This window comes from Suricata suricatta, chromosome 1, assembly GCF_006229205.1.
Source record: "Suricata suricatta isolate VVHF042 chromosome 1, meerkat_22Aug2017_6uvM2_HiC, whole genome shotgun sequence".
Classification (NCBI taxonomy): Eukaryota; Metazoa; Chordata; class Mammalia; order Carnivora; family Herpestidae; genus Suricata; species Suricata suricatta.
Window position 1 is genome coordinate 120,708,816 of NC_043700.1, and position 15,667 is coordinate 120,724,482.

At 33.6% G+C, this 15,667-nt stretch overlaps 1 protein-coding gene across 1 annotated transcript in view; it reads right to left on the reverse strand.

Moving 5' to 3' along the window:
- Positions 1 to 15,667, reverse strand: part of GRID2 (glutamate ionotropic receptor delta type subunit 2) — a 1,401,829-nt gene that overhangs the window by 534,517 nt on the left and 851,645 nt on the right. Inside the window, exons 6-7 of the mRNA XM_029943131.1 lie at positions 10,714 to 10,887; positions 2,467 to 2,628 (exon numbers count right to left, since the gene is read on the reverse strand). Of these exons, the coding sequence (XP_029798991.1) occupies positions 2,467 to 2,628; positions 10,714 to 10,887 (336 nt within the window). The remainder of the gene's footprint in view (positions 1 to 2,466; positions 2,629 to 10,713; positions 10,888 to 15,667) is intronic.

The following is a 15,667-nucleotide window of genomic DNA, read 5'->3' on the forward strand; positions in this document are numbered from 1 at the left end:
AGGGACAGACCCTCATTCTTTCACTTCTTTGTCTCCTTGCAGTAGCACAGAGGCTTTGTAAAGTATGTACTGCATGCCCTTAATAGCGACATGCAGGGGTTATTTGAACGTAATTAAAATTTTTATTACTAGAATATTCCCACTGTAATAAGGAGCCTGACCTCATTTGTGATGTTTGGCTGCTGATTTCGTTCTAAGCTTTGGTCTCCCTTTCCCCTATGGCTCCACATTCGGACAGACTGATCAACAAAGCTCATCTTGCAACTCCTTCTCTGACACCAGGTGGAAATTTAAGCCTGGAAAACCTCTAGCCCAAGTAAATGGGAACTTTCCTCAGTCTCACTTCCTAGCTACTACCTGGGCCCTGCCCACTCCCGCTGCTTGGCCCTGCCAGCCTGGACACTCTTGAGCCCACTCCGCTCTCCTAGCAGTGCCTGTATGAGTAGTAATCTTTCTCTCAATTTTTATTTTTGGACATCTGAGTGGGATGACCAGAACACTCATATGAGGCAAATTAATGTGAGCCCATTTTTCTTTTTAAAAAAAGTCCATTTGAAATGTGAAACAAAAGTAATGAAACTGAGCACATGACTCTTGCTCTCGGGGTCAGAAGTTTAATCCCCACAAATGGCGTAGAGTTTACTTAAAACATAATGAATCTAAATATTTGCAATGATATATATCATTAGTCTCTAAATACACAGAATGGATATATTTCTGTAAAAAGCACCACTGTGCTGAGAGCTCACTGGGACAAATATATACGTATTCCCCCCAAATAAATGTCATGATTATTATATTACTGTTTTGATTATACATTTTCCAACAACAACATTGCATTGTACCATGAGAAGTACCTATATATTATGGTGTCTCTCTTTCCTTCCCACTAATCCTTTCACTAAATAAGTATCTCCTAAGCAACCTTCCAAACTATTATTCTGTCTTTCTGAGAAAGCTTAAGAATGAATATATTCAGGTCTCTGCATCCCAGCCAAAGCCTGAACTAATAAACTGGCAGGATGAGATTCATGTTCAACAACTATCCTTGGATTCATACCTGCCAAATCTCTACACAGACAGATAGGAGTTCTTGGTAATACCTTGAGTTTAGATTTGACTTGGTTGTTTTTTAGCTGAACTATTTTACTCTGCCAATATATTCAATGCATTTGATTCTCAAGCACTTCTGTTGATAAGTGCCTAAATTTTCATTAAAGCGATTCTTTCACAAAGAGAAAACACACCAAGAGAAAGATCCGGCTATTCTCCATTTGCAACATCTCTTTCTTCCACTTCCTGGCTTTTTGTACCTCTAGTTCACTCCTAATGATACATGTTTAGATTTTTCCCTGGCTTTTCTAAATGCAGTCACATTTCCTTCAACTAGCTATTTCTCTTTTTGTTTCACGAGAGGAAGACAAACATGTGCAGAGAGAAAAAGGATGGGTAATATAAAGAACATAAACTTCCAAATGTCTATCTTCTTTGTGTAAAGGGTACAGGAGGCATTTGCTTGTTTTATTAATCATTTCATTTTAAATCCAAGAAGCTGTGTGTGACAAACAGAAAAGGCCAGCAAGGATGACATGACAAAGAAGCTAATAAACTGCAGAATGCTCAAACCATTGAGAGAAGCTAGACAGCATAAAGTGCCTCCTGGGAACGGGGCAGGTACTCAGCCAGAGCGGTCACAGCTGGGCTAAACACCACACGGACAGTGATACCTAAAAGAGCTCATAAATGCTGCAAAATATTACTGCTTATGAATTATGTCTTGATTATAAAATAAACGATCCGTGCTTCTAATGTCTTCTCATGTATCATGTAATTGAAAAACAGTGAAGTCTTGTGCTTATTTTTCTTAGTGGATGGTGTATTAAATTTTTTTAATGCTTGTTTATTTATTTATTTATTTGTTTGTTTATTTATTTCTTGAAGGAGAGAGAGAGAGAGAGAAAGGGGCAGAGAGAGAGTGAGACACAGAATCCAAAGCAGGCTCCAGGCTCCAAGCTGTCAGCACAGAGCCCGACGTGGGGCTCAAACTCACAAACCAGAGATCATGACCTGAGCTGAAGGCGCCCCTAATGGTGGATTTTAAAGAAAATAAAAAACCTGAGTGTTTGTATTTGTCACAGGCACCAAAATAATTTGAGTATTTTTAATCCTAATGGTATAACAAATGCAATTCAAACAATTTCAACCACTAACTTTATACTCACATAAAGTTCCCTTACAATTAGATAAGGGCTCCTTGTTTTATACATGTATGTGACTTTCTGACCTTGTTTTTTGTTTTAATATTTCACTCATCTATTATACTCTTTTGTGCTTTGAACTGGTAATATTGGTGATGAAAAACATCCTTCTGAAAGATATGCCCTCAAAATGATTTATTGTCATAATTATTATATTACTGAAAATTTAGGAGAAAATTAAAGAAAGTGAAATGTTAGTCAAAGTTACCTTCTTGATGGTCTCCAGCATGGAACGCCCTCCCTGCCAGGGCTTGGAGTTCTTTCTGATACATGACAGACTTGCCATGCTGTGCCATTTCCGGTCCTCCAGTTTCTTATGAAAAGCATTAGCAAGCAGAAGCACCGTGTCATATATGTAAAGGTTTGAAATCTGAAAAGACATGAGCCAGTAATCATTAGAATCATTGATGTCAACCATCAAGAATTAGGAGAAAATCATCAGCTTAGCTGTTTCTGTTCATGGCATAGATGGCTGGTTTACTGGGTTATTTATTAAGCAAAAGTTTCCCTTTTTCATTTCTTGGGCAATTTTGCTGTTGACAATGAAGTCTTGTCTGATTGTATGCCTCAATTGCTTTTTTAGCTTATTTAGGTGTGAAAGAGAAGATAAAAAAAGAGAAGTTTCGATAGAGGCAAGGCTGTTAGTGTCAGAGCTTAGAAACTCACTGGCCCTTATTTTTTTCTGAAGAGGTAAGTTTCTAAGGACTTCAGACTGGAAGGGCAAACTGAATAATACATTTTCTGAATATGTCAAGTTTTTGCATTCTGATTGTTCAGATGGAGAAATATCAACTCAATCTTACATATAAGATAAGTGTCATAGATGCTAAAAAAAATAAGGAAGCGTTTCTATGGGGATTTGGTAATGAAAAAAATGAGAAAACACATGGCCATTGATAAAATTACAATTATCAAGAATCTACACAAAATCACCTGGGTATATACATGCGTTCTAATTCATGGACATGACAGCTACCATTATAAATGAATAGCCACGTAAATAACTATATAAACAAGGATAAATAACTGTGAATATGTATTTATATTAATGCTTTCTTCATAAAGCAATCATGTTATTATCTTCCTTCTACATAATTTGCAAAAGAGAATCATGAAAATTTTTGCTATGATCTGTTGCATTCCTATACTTGCTCTTGACAGAACTAATATCTATGCTGTCATTCATAGAAGGTGTTTATTTTTCAGAGAAATTAGAACTTATTTAGAAAACAAACATTGAGAAATATCCAAAGACAATAAAAGATGTTAGGTGTTTAATTATTAATTTTCTGAAAGCAAAGTGCAAAATAAAGTTAAAAAATGAGAAATCAATGCAGTTATGAAAGTTAAATCCATCTTAAAGTATTTAAATTTCTTCAGCTTTTTAAAAGTATCTTGTTATCACAGGGTTTTTTTTCCTGATAATAAAAGGGACAATATGTCGATTCTCCTTTGTTTATAAGTAATTATGAAGGAGTATTATAAAACTGTCTGCCCACATCACAAAATGGCACTAAATTTCAACTACTGGAATGACAGTTTAATCTATGAAAGACTGTTAATAAGCACTTCCAAATAGTGCCTTGTGAGTTTTCTTTCATCACTAGGTGAGTCTTTAATCATTTATGTTTATTAAACATCATTTTATATGTATAATACTAATTGAAGGCAGGCCTTTTTTAAAAGACACATTACATACTCTCATGTACTATGTGAGATACCAACTTCTTCTTCATAGGGAAATATTATTTTAATTTTTTTAAGCTTTTATTTGTTTTTGAGAGACAGAGTGTGAGCAGGGGAGGGGCAGAGAGAGAGTGAGACACAGAATCCAAAGCAGGCTCAAGGCTCTGAGCTGTCAGCTCAGGACACATTGCAGGGCTTGAACTCATAAACCGAGAGATCATGACCTGAGCCAAAGTCAGGCACTTAACCAACTGAGCTACCCAGGTGCCCCTGTTCTTTATAAGGAAATATTAAGGCAGGTAATTCTCACCTTCACCTCCCTGCTCCTCCCCTGCCTGATAATTACTAGAGAGACTAGGGGGTTAGCTGAAATCTGCAATGAATGAAGACTTGAAGATAAAAGTAGTTGATGAATCAAAATTCAGTCTGAATTAGACTGTAAGGACCCCCAAAAAAGACCTTTTGACAATTTCTCAATAATTCGCAACAGTCTGGCTGCTTTTAATTTTTCTTTGCTTCACTGCCTCAATCTTGCTTGCTCCTATCTCTCTAGCTTTATTTGGCTTCTCCCTCTGACTGATGGCTTTAAGTGTGTATACAAAATCATTGGAATAACACTCTTTGATACCTTGTTACCTTTCTCAAACCAGCTAACGTCTAATATTCAGTTACCAGGTCAGAAGTTGGGTAAATCCTACCCTGGCAGCTTCTCAGGACTCTACCCACTTCCATGCTAACTGGGCAGCCTTTGTCACCCATAACACATGCATGCCTGTATTGCAATGTATCGTAGTCCTAAAATTTATTAATCTGGTTTCCCCCCTAGGATATGAGTTCCTTCTGGATGGGAGCTCATCATGTACAAATTTTTCCCCTTTGTACTTTTGTTTTCTAGAGCCTAGCACATATTTGGTTTTTAATAGTTGTCAAATAAAAGAAGATGAAGAAAAGAAAGGCATTTAACATCAGGCATGCCTGACAGAAGTCAAGATGTGAGAAACCTAGCAAGTTTTCTGGCAAATCTTGACACTGCAATGGCACAGTCTTTTTGTGAGCTTTGCGGCATGTACCTTGAGCATCCATGCTGTTCCTAAAGGTGAGTGCTTTGCACTTGATATATTCGACAGGTGATATCAACGAAAACTGCCTCTATTCATTTGCCCACCTTCCAAACTGTGAGATCAAAAGGAGGCAGTGACATTCTGTAAGCGTTCAATTACCCCCTTTTATTACTTCTCTCTCAGGAAAGCACCTGTTCCATTTTGAGGTTCATGCTCTTTCCTATACTATACTTTAGGGTCCCTCTCTGCTGTCACCTACCGATCTCTTGACCACTCTGTATTCATGAGGTCTTTGACTCCTGTCTCACAGTGATTCCAAACTATCTCTCAGCATTAAAAAAATCACTGCAATCTCTACAGAGATGAGTTTGACTTCTTCTCTGGCTACACTCAAAACAAATGACTATTTACTGGATGTAAACATGTACCTCCTCTAATATCTTAAATTCCATTTTCCCACCAGCTGACCAATTATTTCTCTCTTACTGTCACTGCACTTGCCTTATGACTTAACTGAGCTCCCAGCACCCACCTCTTCTATATGACAACCTTGGGATATTTGATAACATCAGTCACCTGCCCAGAAACATTCTATTTCCTTCAATTGTTCATCATTTCATATAATTTCTAGGCTGTTCACCATCTCAGCATTTTTCTTCTTTCATTCTCTTATTTTTTATGTTTCTGCTCAGAGTTTAGAACTCATAACCAACACATTATTGCAGATACAATCTGAATAGGACAGAATAGTATAAGGGGTTATCTCTCTTGATCATAGAAAACTGCTCTGACATGGAGATCAAGATTATATTGAAATGGTTTAGAGCAAATATGACTTGTGCTATGTTCAAACAAATTTTGCCTTCCTCTTAATAACCTTAAACAGCAGTCATATCAGGTCTCACTCATCTAGGCTTAGTGTAAAGACATTGAGCCTCTGCTTTATCTCTTTAAAATTTCAACTTTTAGGTTTGTTATTTGGAGAGTATTAATAGTTTGGATTGTGCTTATACAGCCCAGAGTAAGGTTCTCTCCTAGCTTTATGTCATTGGCAAAGTTGATAGGCATACTTTATTCATTTTTATTTGTGTAATGGTAAACATTTGAAAATATAAATCCAAGAACAGTATTTTTGGATGACCATAGAGAGTTCCTTGTACTTCAAGAGTAGAATGTATATCAGTATGGTTCAATGTTTTTCTAGTTCTATACTTCCTAAATTGAAGATAAAAGAAATCATGGATATTAGAAGTACTCAAAGCTACAAAATATATCTGAGCCATGATCTAGGCATATCAAAATTGCTCAAAGATTTGGAGAATAAGAAAAATAACTAGTAAATCATTTGAAAAATTACTTTTAATTTTAAATAAACTCATAAATTATAATGTTTAAGAATAATAATGAAACTTTCACATATTTTGAATTTTTTAAATTTCCTTTTGAAAAATCTGAAAACAGAGTGTTTACTACTATCTTCTATTCTTAGGAGTCCTTTATTGAAAATCTTTGAGTGACATCACTCTATCTAGACTTTTTAATGCTTTCCTATAAGCATTTAATGTTTTCCTCCAAATTTTCCTAAAAGACTTGTCAAACAAAATACAAAAGTCAACATACAATAAATAGATTTATAAATATCTCTCAACCTAAAAAATAGTAAACAGGATTTGGCCTCAAAGTGCTTGTTCTTAAGAGAGTCCTATGGTCACATATGAAGTTTTGCAAATAGTATACCTAATAATACATTCTACAGTTTATCCAAATTATTAACTTTTAGTGTACTATATACTGTCAGAATCCTTTTTCTTTCCCTTCAAAATTTGGGACAATATACCAATGTCATGTACTCAGGTCCTCTTCTCAAGTTTTCTCTAGTATTTCTGAGCTATAATATTGTGATTGTACCTACCTCTTCATTTACTATTCTAAAAAGCTATTATTTAAGCTTCATTTTAAAGCAGTAAGGCATACTTTTACCATCTTCAAATCCCTGCTCTTTCTAAACTAGTGGTTCATTAAAAAAAAGACCTTTATTTGAACTTTTCTAATTTGAAGACAATTTTTCTTAGATGGAGACGACAGAAGCAAAAAAAATTTTGAACTTTTCTATTTTCTCTCCATTAGCCGCCAAGTTAACATTAGTTTCACCAAGAAGTGAACAGCTCACTTTCTTCTTGCTTCATAGATTGCTAAAAATTTTGTTTCTAGAGCTTTCCTTTAACATTTATTTCACAACTTCAACTCATCCTGGATTTTAGTCTTTCTGAAACTAATTTATAGATTTGGACAACTCGTTTTTAATTCTTTCTAAACCTTCTCTTTTTATGTACATTAAATTAAGTAATAGCCCAAAAATCTCTACACAGGCCACTGTACCCTCTTTTTCCCTATTGTACTGATTATTGTGATTTTATAGTTTGGATTTCTATTTTAAAGTTGGATCTCTATTTTTACAGTTGAGTCATATTTTCATACCGTTGTTTTACCATTTTTAATAGTACCCAGCTGATAAGATAAAAAGTCTGTCTGTGGTCATATTTATCTACAATGTTTTTATGAGCTCCAAGTTGAGGGGGTACTTCTCTGAAGGAAACTGCTACTCCCAAAGTTTTAATGCATATAATTCTTGTTGTTTCCTTTAACTTCAGTAAGATAAAATTTTCACCAGAGCAAGCCTCTACATCAAATGCTCTGCTTTTAGTGGAACATCTTAAACTCAACAGCCCTCCATTTAGATTCATATTTATATAAATCTTCACATATAAAAGATTCCATCAATTTTTTAATACATTAACTATTCTGTCAAAATTTATTATTATTTCCCTATTATTATATAATAGGGAAAATACTATGTGTTAAATTGTCAAAGAAAAAGTAATTTCTTTATTTTCTCCACCTTTGGGTTTGACAGGAATAAGGCAAAGGTGAGGATAAGAGGCATGGTGCTTCCTGTACATCCTTAATTCATCATATAGGTTTGAGGATATAAAGATGAATAAATAAATATACAAATATATTTGCTCCTTGATTTCAAGAAACATTAATTGAATCAGAAGGATTGTGCATTAAGGTGAATGTGCTTTAAAATACTGTGTAGTTCATTGGTGGGAATGCAAACTGGCACAGTCACTCTGCAAAACAGTTTGAAATATCCTTAAAAGATTAAAAGTAAAAATATCCTATGACCAGAAATTGCACTACTATGTATTTGCCCAAAGGATACAAAATTGCTGATTCAAAGGAATATGGGAAACCTGATGTTTATAGCAGCATTATCAACAACAGCCAAACTACGGATTGGCCTCAGTGTTCACTGACTAATGAATGGATAAAAAAGATTTCATGTATATATATATTCAATAGAATACTATTCAGCCATTAAAAAGATTGAAATCTTGTCATTTGCAATAATGTGTACGGAGCTAGAGTGTACTATCATAAGTGAAGTAAGTCAGAGAAAAACAAATACCATATTATTTCACTCATATGTGGAATTTAAGAAACAAAACAGATAAACATATGGAAAGGGAAGGAGGGAGAGAAAGAGAGGGAAACAACCATAAGGGATGCTTCACAATAGAGCATAAACAGCATTAATGAAGGGCCGTGGGTGGGGATGGGCTAGAAGTGGGCGGTGGGATATGGCGGGGGGGGGTCGGGGGGCATTAAGAAAGGCACATATTACAATGAGCATTGAGTGCTACAGGTAACTAATGAATTCCTAAATTCTATTCCTGAAACCAATATCACATTATATGCTAACTAACTAGAGTTTAAATAAAAATTTGGAAAAAAATACTGTGGAGTTACTTTCTACTCTTCCCATTTGTATATTTCCTGCCATTTCCTTTGACAGGGACAGCCTTCAATGTTTCAAAATTTCTTAATCAAAATTCTATGTTTTTCTCCATTTAAATTCTATCATTTTCATATCAGTCATAGTTGTGACCAATTAATATGAAAAGATTGGTCATTATGAGCATATCTGTAAATTGGCATTAAAATTTAAACATGTCTTATTTAGATTTTAGAGTGGCTTAGTTTAACCAATGCCTTCTCTTTCATTATATTCAAATCCACAAATATTCATGAAGAAGCAAAGCAGTGTGGTAGGCATAATGGAGGAAATAAAGATAGGTGTGTACTTCATGTGATTTTATGATACCAGGTCCTGGAGGAGACCTATTCTAAAAAAGCCTAGGGGTACTTGGGCGGCTCAGTGGGTTGAGTGGCCGATTTCAGCTCAGGTCATGATCTCACAGTTCGTGAGTTCGACCTCCGCATCAGGCTCTGTGCTGACAGCTTGGAGCCTGGAGCCTGCTTCAGATTCTGTGTCTCCTTCTCTCTTTGCCCCTCCCTTGCTCATGCTCTGTCTCTCAAAAATAAATAAACATTAAAATTTTTTTAAAAAATTAAATTACTAAAAATAAAAAGGCCTAAAGCCTAGTTGGGAACACAAAGCTCCTGGAGCTCGCTACCTTGTAAAACAGTTGTTCCTTAGAGTGACTGTAAGTATGCAGAAGTAATTGGATCAATAGTAATTCATCTAAAAAAAATCCAAAGTTGACTAAAGATAGAAAAATCTGGAGATGCCTTTTAAAAGAAGGGGTCATTTTACAAAAATCACCTTATTTATCTAGTTTTGTGAGGATAAACTAGAACTCATAGGGTTATATTTATAAAATGTTCAAACTGAGTATCTCTAAGTCCTAAAACATTTTTGATAGTAAACTTTGTGAAAAAATAGTTTTCTAAAACATATATTTTTCTGACTTCTGAAATTGACCATTACTTTAATTTTTGTTGATATCTCAGAGTTATTGTTTAATACTGTTACTCTAGCAGTATACTACAATTATACCCTTAGGAACTGTTTTATGACACAGTTATTTTTATAAGGCAATTCTACATTGATAGGATATTTGAATTAGTCCATCTGATCAATTTATTTTTCCTGTCTCTTGCTTTGCTAGAAAGGACTCCTTAGGGCTTCCCTTCCTACTATTGTCAATGTGTCTGCTTTTTTTTTTTAACACCCTGTTCAAATTGACATATTAAGATTTCCAGTATAAAGAATATAAAACTAAATAAAACAAACTCTGATAGTATTTTCCTTAAGAAAAAGAAAATGGGCTCTGGGTGAGTAAAGGACATCCTTGTGAGTAAACTGCAGGGACCTGATGTTCTCTATTTTGCCTACTCAGAGATTTTATTTATTTACCTTCAAATCTTTGTTGTATTCTGAATAGCAAAGGTTTCAGCCATATCCTTTCTAGCACGACCGTATCTTTTGCATGTCTAGACAATTTTTTGGTGAATGTCTTTAAACTAGAGAGTATTCTTTTAAAAAATACATTTCTATGCCCTTGTTATACCAGAAAAAAAAAAGCAAATTTATTAGCTTAATAATTTGGAATCTGGCATTAAGGAATATCACTCACAAATTCTAACATGGTAAATGCTATGGATCTACTTGCTGAGAAGGAAATAACCTTTATGTATTTAATTTTTTAAACAAGTAGATATTTTTCTATGATGAGGTCTAAGTAATCAAAGACACAAATTCTTAGTACCCCTGCATCAGATTTAGTAAATTTCCAGAGATAGAGAATGTTAACACACATAATTCTAAATCTAATACAACTCAAAGAGCTCTCTCCTCAATTGGCCAACAAAGCACTTTGAGGGAAATACTTAGAAGATACCTCCATATTCTGAGCAAACGGATCCTTTGGATCACACAATGTTGAGGATATCCGATGGTTGCCACGGAAACATCGCTGACTTATATTCTGGGGGACTGGAAACGTCTGCCGAATGATTGTTAGCCTTCCAATTGACCTTCTTACAAGTTCCTGAACATCCACATCATTTATTTCCTATAAGATAAGAAATGGAAGAATTAGAAATGCTATAATACAGTAACAGAAACACAAAACTATTAAAAAGTTGTTATTTGTAAATGCTAAGAAATTCATTACTATAATGCATTGGCTTAGTGCTTAGTACACATACAAATGAAAACAGCAATACATGTTCATTAAAATGATCAATTCATTTGTAGGTGTTGTTTGTGTCTAAAATTATATACATTAATGCCTAAATAATTCTAAATGGAGCACTTCTTTAGGAATTTTGTAATATATTATATTGAACACTTTAGAAAAATACTTGTCTAAATATTGAAAAAGGTCCTAAAATAAGTGGATTTTAAGGCACTGTGAGTACTCAGAAAAGAGTTTCAATGTAAGTGTAAAATGAATTGTTCTTAGCAATGAGAAACGGGGTTTTTATACGAAGCACGTAGAGAAAGAGGACATTTAAAAAAATGTTTCCTAAATATTTCTTAGAAGTACTGGTGTTAAGTCATACATTTCTCTTAGTAAAGAATAAATTTATAAACGTGTTCCAAAAGATGAAACATTTTATATTAATATAATGTGAACCAGGATAGGTAAATGAAAAATAATACCCGATATTCTTTTTCCAAATTGATGTTATTTTGCATATGAGTATTTGCCAGACTTGAAGAACATATTTTCTACTTCTTTCTCCCCCCAGTTCCCAATTCCAGACTTAAATTTTAAGATGTAGAAGTAATAACAATGAAATAATACTTTTATAACATAACATCTGTTATGACTGGAATTAGCCAGAATACAAGTGATCAGAATAAATTTTAGTTTGAAGGCAGTCCTTTACTAAAGCAGTTTGTGCTTCAGAGTGTCCATTTGGAACATTTTAAACCAATGAAGTCTTTGCAATTAAGATATTATTGGTTTCAGTAGATTCTTAGGGTAATAGAAATAAAAGATTTGACACAAGATAAATTTTGGACTGCAGTAAGCATTTCTCAGTTTGAATTTAAAGAATTATTACAGAATAGTGAAAAAGAAAATGACATTTTACAGGTGTAAATTGTCTTCTTTTCCTTTCTAGATTAATTTCATGTTATTCTTAAAGCATACATTAGCTTGAAAACTCAATCTTTATTTTTGATCTTTACAAAATGTAGATTTTCTGAAAATAAAACAACACCTGCCATCAGCTGTATCCAGTATAATATCCTGGTCAATTAATCCTTAGTGTACCATGAAAAATGATTTTTTTCTGATTTAAAATCCCATCTTTTTTCTTCTAGTTTACGTAATTTCACTAGCCATCAGAAACACTATCTGGCAGAAAGCAGGTCACCTTTAATTATCTGTCATCTACTCACAAAGCAGAATTGAGCAGTCTTATCAACTCTTTTTAAGCCTGAAATTTAACTAGAAATCTTTTTAAATTAATTAATATTGCTATTCAGTATCTTTACTTTTTTTATTCCAAGTTGTACAGACAGGAATTTTCACTTAAAAGGCAGTGAGAAGTTCTACCTACATTTTCCTCATATTACTAACCATGGTTATATATGTGGTCCTTTTTTTTTTTTTTGGTAGTACTAAGATTTATCAACATTTTGTCAAACAGCACCATTTCTACCTGCTCCATCCACCAGGAAGTACAAATTAGGACATTAGCATAGGAACATAAATTAACTGTCTCCTATATGTTTAACAAAATACTAAGTACATTATCTCTCATTTTCTGCTAAAAATTACATTCTGGTTCAGATACTATTATTCTTACTTTATAGGTAAAGAACCAGAGAAATTCTAAGGTCTTCTTTCAAAATATTCTTTATTCATGGTGTAAATTTATAAATGTCATCAAATGACACTCTGAAGTAATTATACAAGAAATCCACATCTCCTTGTGGGAATTACTTAGATTAACATTCATGGATTATAGGAATTAAAACTATAAAGATATATTATTCTAGTATTTAATAGCCTGATGATTCTATAAGGAATAATAAAGTAATCTATCATAAGCCAGTCTTTAAAAGGACTATTTTCAAGCCCACAAAAAGGGATGATTACCTTTTACAGGTTTCGAAAGCTGAAGTTATCAGGCGTCTAAGCAACTAAACTACATCTGAGGAAATGTCAGTTTAAGTTGAATATATTTTGCCTATTATTATTTATGGAAGGGAAAAGGAAGTAATTTTCTGGGAGGAAAGAATCTGCCATTCCGAATGAAGTTAACAGACAGTCTGTCTCACAAAATTCACTTGCAGTTTTAGTTTTGACACCTGATCTCAAAAATAGTTTGATAGTGATATGAAAACTTGATTAGGCAGCTATTTTATATTTACAGAACTTCTACATTTCAAAAGGTGCATTTCAAGAGTGGGAGATAGTGTTATATATACTTAATCTATTAAGAGATCCTTTTAAATGAAAAAAATTGTAAGTAAACTTCCATATTAAAATACAAAACTATTATATAGTCAGCATTGTTCTAACGCTCTGAACTTAAAAAATGTTTAAACCATCAGATTTTAAATAGTAGCCATGTAAAGAACCAGTTCAAATATTCCCTCTCAAGTCTCCAGGGGTACCCAATTACACTAATTCTCTAAAGATATACAGAAATGTTCTGAATTTTAAAGGATTTAATGAGAATAAATAATACATTTGTCCTTTTTGTATTCTTTATATGAGTATGTTTATGAAATAAGAAATAATATTGCAATAAAATTTAAAAATATGTTTTGGTTTACTTAAATTTTGCCTATGCTTCTTTAGGAGCAAGGCATACAGTTCCCCTCACCCGCCCCCCAAATAATTTACTTAGATAATAAAAAATTACTAAGAATCAAGTCAAATTATCCAAGAAAATATTCTTATTCACTTTTCTGTGATAGTTTAATACAGGGTAAACTATGAGAGAAAAGAAAAGAGGAAAAGCTAAAATTCTTGTGGATATGACTCCATCCAGAAACAGCCATTTCCCAGAACAAATCTTTTAGGAGAGTTGAATCACTACCAAATCTTTGTAGTGTATCAACTTGGGTTTAAATCAATGAAGTCCAGGGAAGGGAAAACTCAAAATCCATTGGATCAGATGCCAATCTATATACTACTAAACTATTTCAAAGAAGGGAGCCTCTTTTTCTTCCCATTAAAAAAAATCTCCTAACATCTAGCAAAGTTTCTGGTTCATAGGAGGTATTCACTAAACATTGATAGTTAAAAATGAATGAATAGGATCATCTGGGTGGCTCAGTTGGTTAAATGTCCAACTCTTGATTTTGGTACAGGTCATGATCTCATAATTTATGGGTTCCAGCCCTTAGCTTTCAGCATGGAGCCTGCTTGGGATTCTCTCTCTCCCTCTTTCTTTGCTCTTCCCCTGTCTACATATTCTTTCTCAAAATAAACTTAAAAAAAAAAAGAGAGAATGAATAAATAAATGGCAATACTTCAATACTTCACCAAACTTTCTTCTATTGGTAGATTACTGAAATTTTAAGTGTACAAAGTGAGATGCATTAATAGCTTCAATATGACCAAAGAAACCAGATTTCAGTTATGTTATTAATCAGTGTACTATGTAACACATTTGAAAAGATTATGCTTTTTGTTGTTGCTTTTGCTATTGTTTATATTCTTCATGCTTAGGTGAAGATGATCCTTTGATGCTTCCACAAAGTTTAACATTAATTTGAAATAATTACACAAGCATAATGTTGAAATATGGAACAAAACCAACTCTAGGCTATATACCAGCAGGAAGTGCAGTAGAATGGCAACTTTCTGCTTGAAGAGATTGGGAGCGAGCAGTTCAATTAATCACTACACTAGGAAAAATGAACAAAATCTTTTTCACGTATATGCTAAATCTAAACAACGATAACAACAACAACAACTTTTAAACTACAATACTCAATTGCAGCACCTAAACTATTTAAATGAGAAGTCAGGTTTAGTATTATCTGAGAATAGATGGTGCTTATAGTATTATGCTTCTTGTATCTCTAAACAGTGTATATATTTCTATCAGAATTTATAACTTTTGTAAAACTTAAATAAAGTGCCAGACCATCTGCTTCAGGACCCTGAGGGGATGACAATACTTCTATGGAAAGGCTGTTCTGGATTACTGATTGCAGGGAGAAGATAAATACCATTACTAACTACTAATATATGATTGATTACACCATATGAGCCAGCACAGCCTCTTATTATTATAACACACTTAATGGAAAGGCAAAAAAATATACTGTTTTCAAGTTTGTACATCAATTTGTATCAAGATGCACAATGCCAACTTTGGTTTATAGTGCCTCTCTTAAAAGCTATTGGTGCAATCGATAAAATAAATGTTTGCAACCCATTTAAAATTAGCAACAAAATAGTAACTACACAAACCAAACTAAACAACTTCATGTTTTCCATGTTCAAACAAGCATTTGCATATTTTTGGATTTTGTGTGTGTGTATGTGTGTGGTGGTTGTTACTTTTAGCAAATTTGAGAAATCCATGTTTCTTCTTTTATGCAAACTAGGACACATTTGATTCATTCATTATAAATTTATATAAACGACTCACAAATGAAGTAAAGTAGGGAGAGTCAAGTTTCTTAAGGCTTTTTTTCAGAGACAATGAGGTAACAGAATAGAAACAATTGAAGAAAGGTTGACAAAGCAGGAAAGAGTATCTGATGGAAAAAAGACTGCCTCTTTAGCAGGTGGTGCTGGGAGAACTGGACAGCAATATGCAGAAGAATGAAACTAGACCACTTTCTTACACCATACACAAAAATAAACTCAA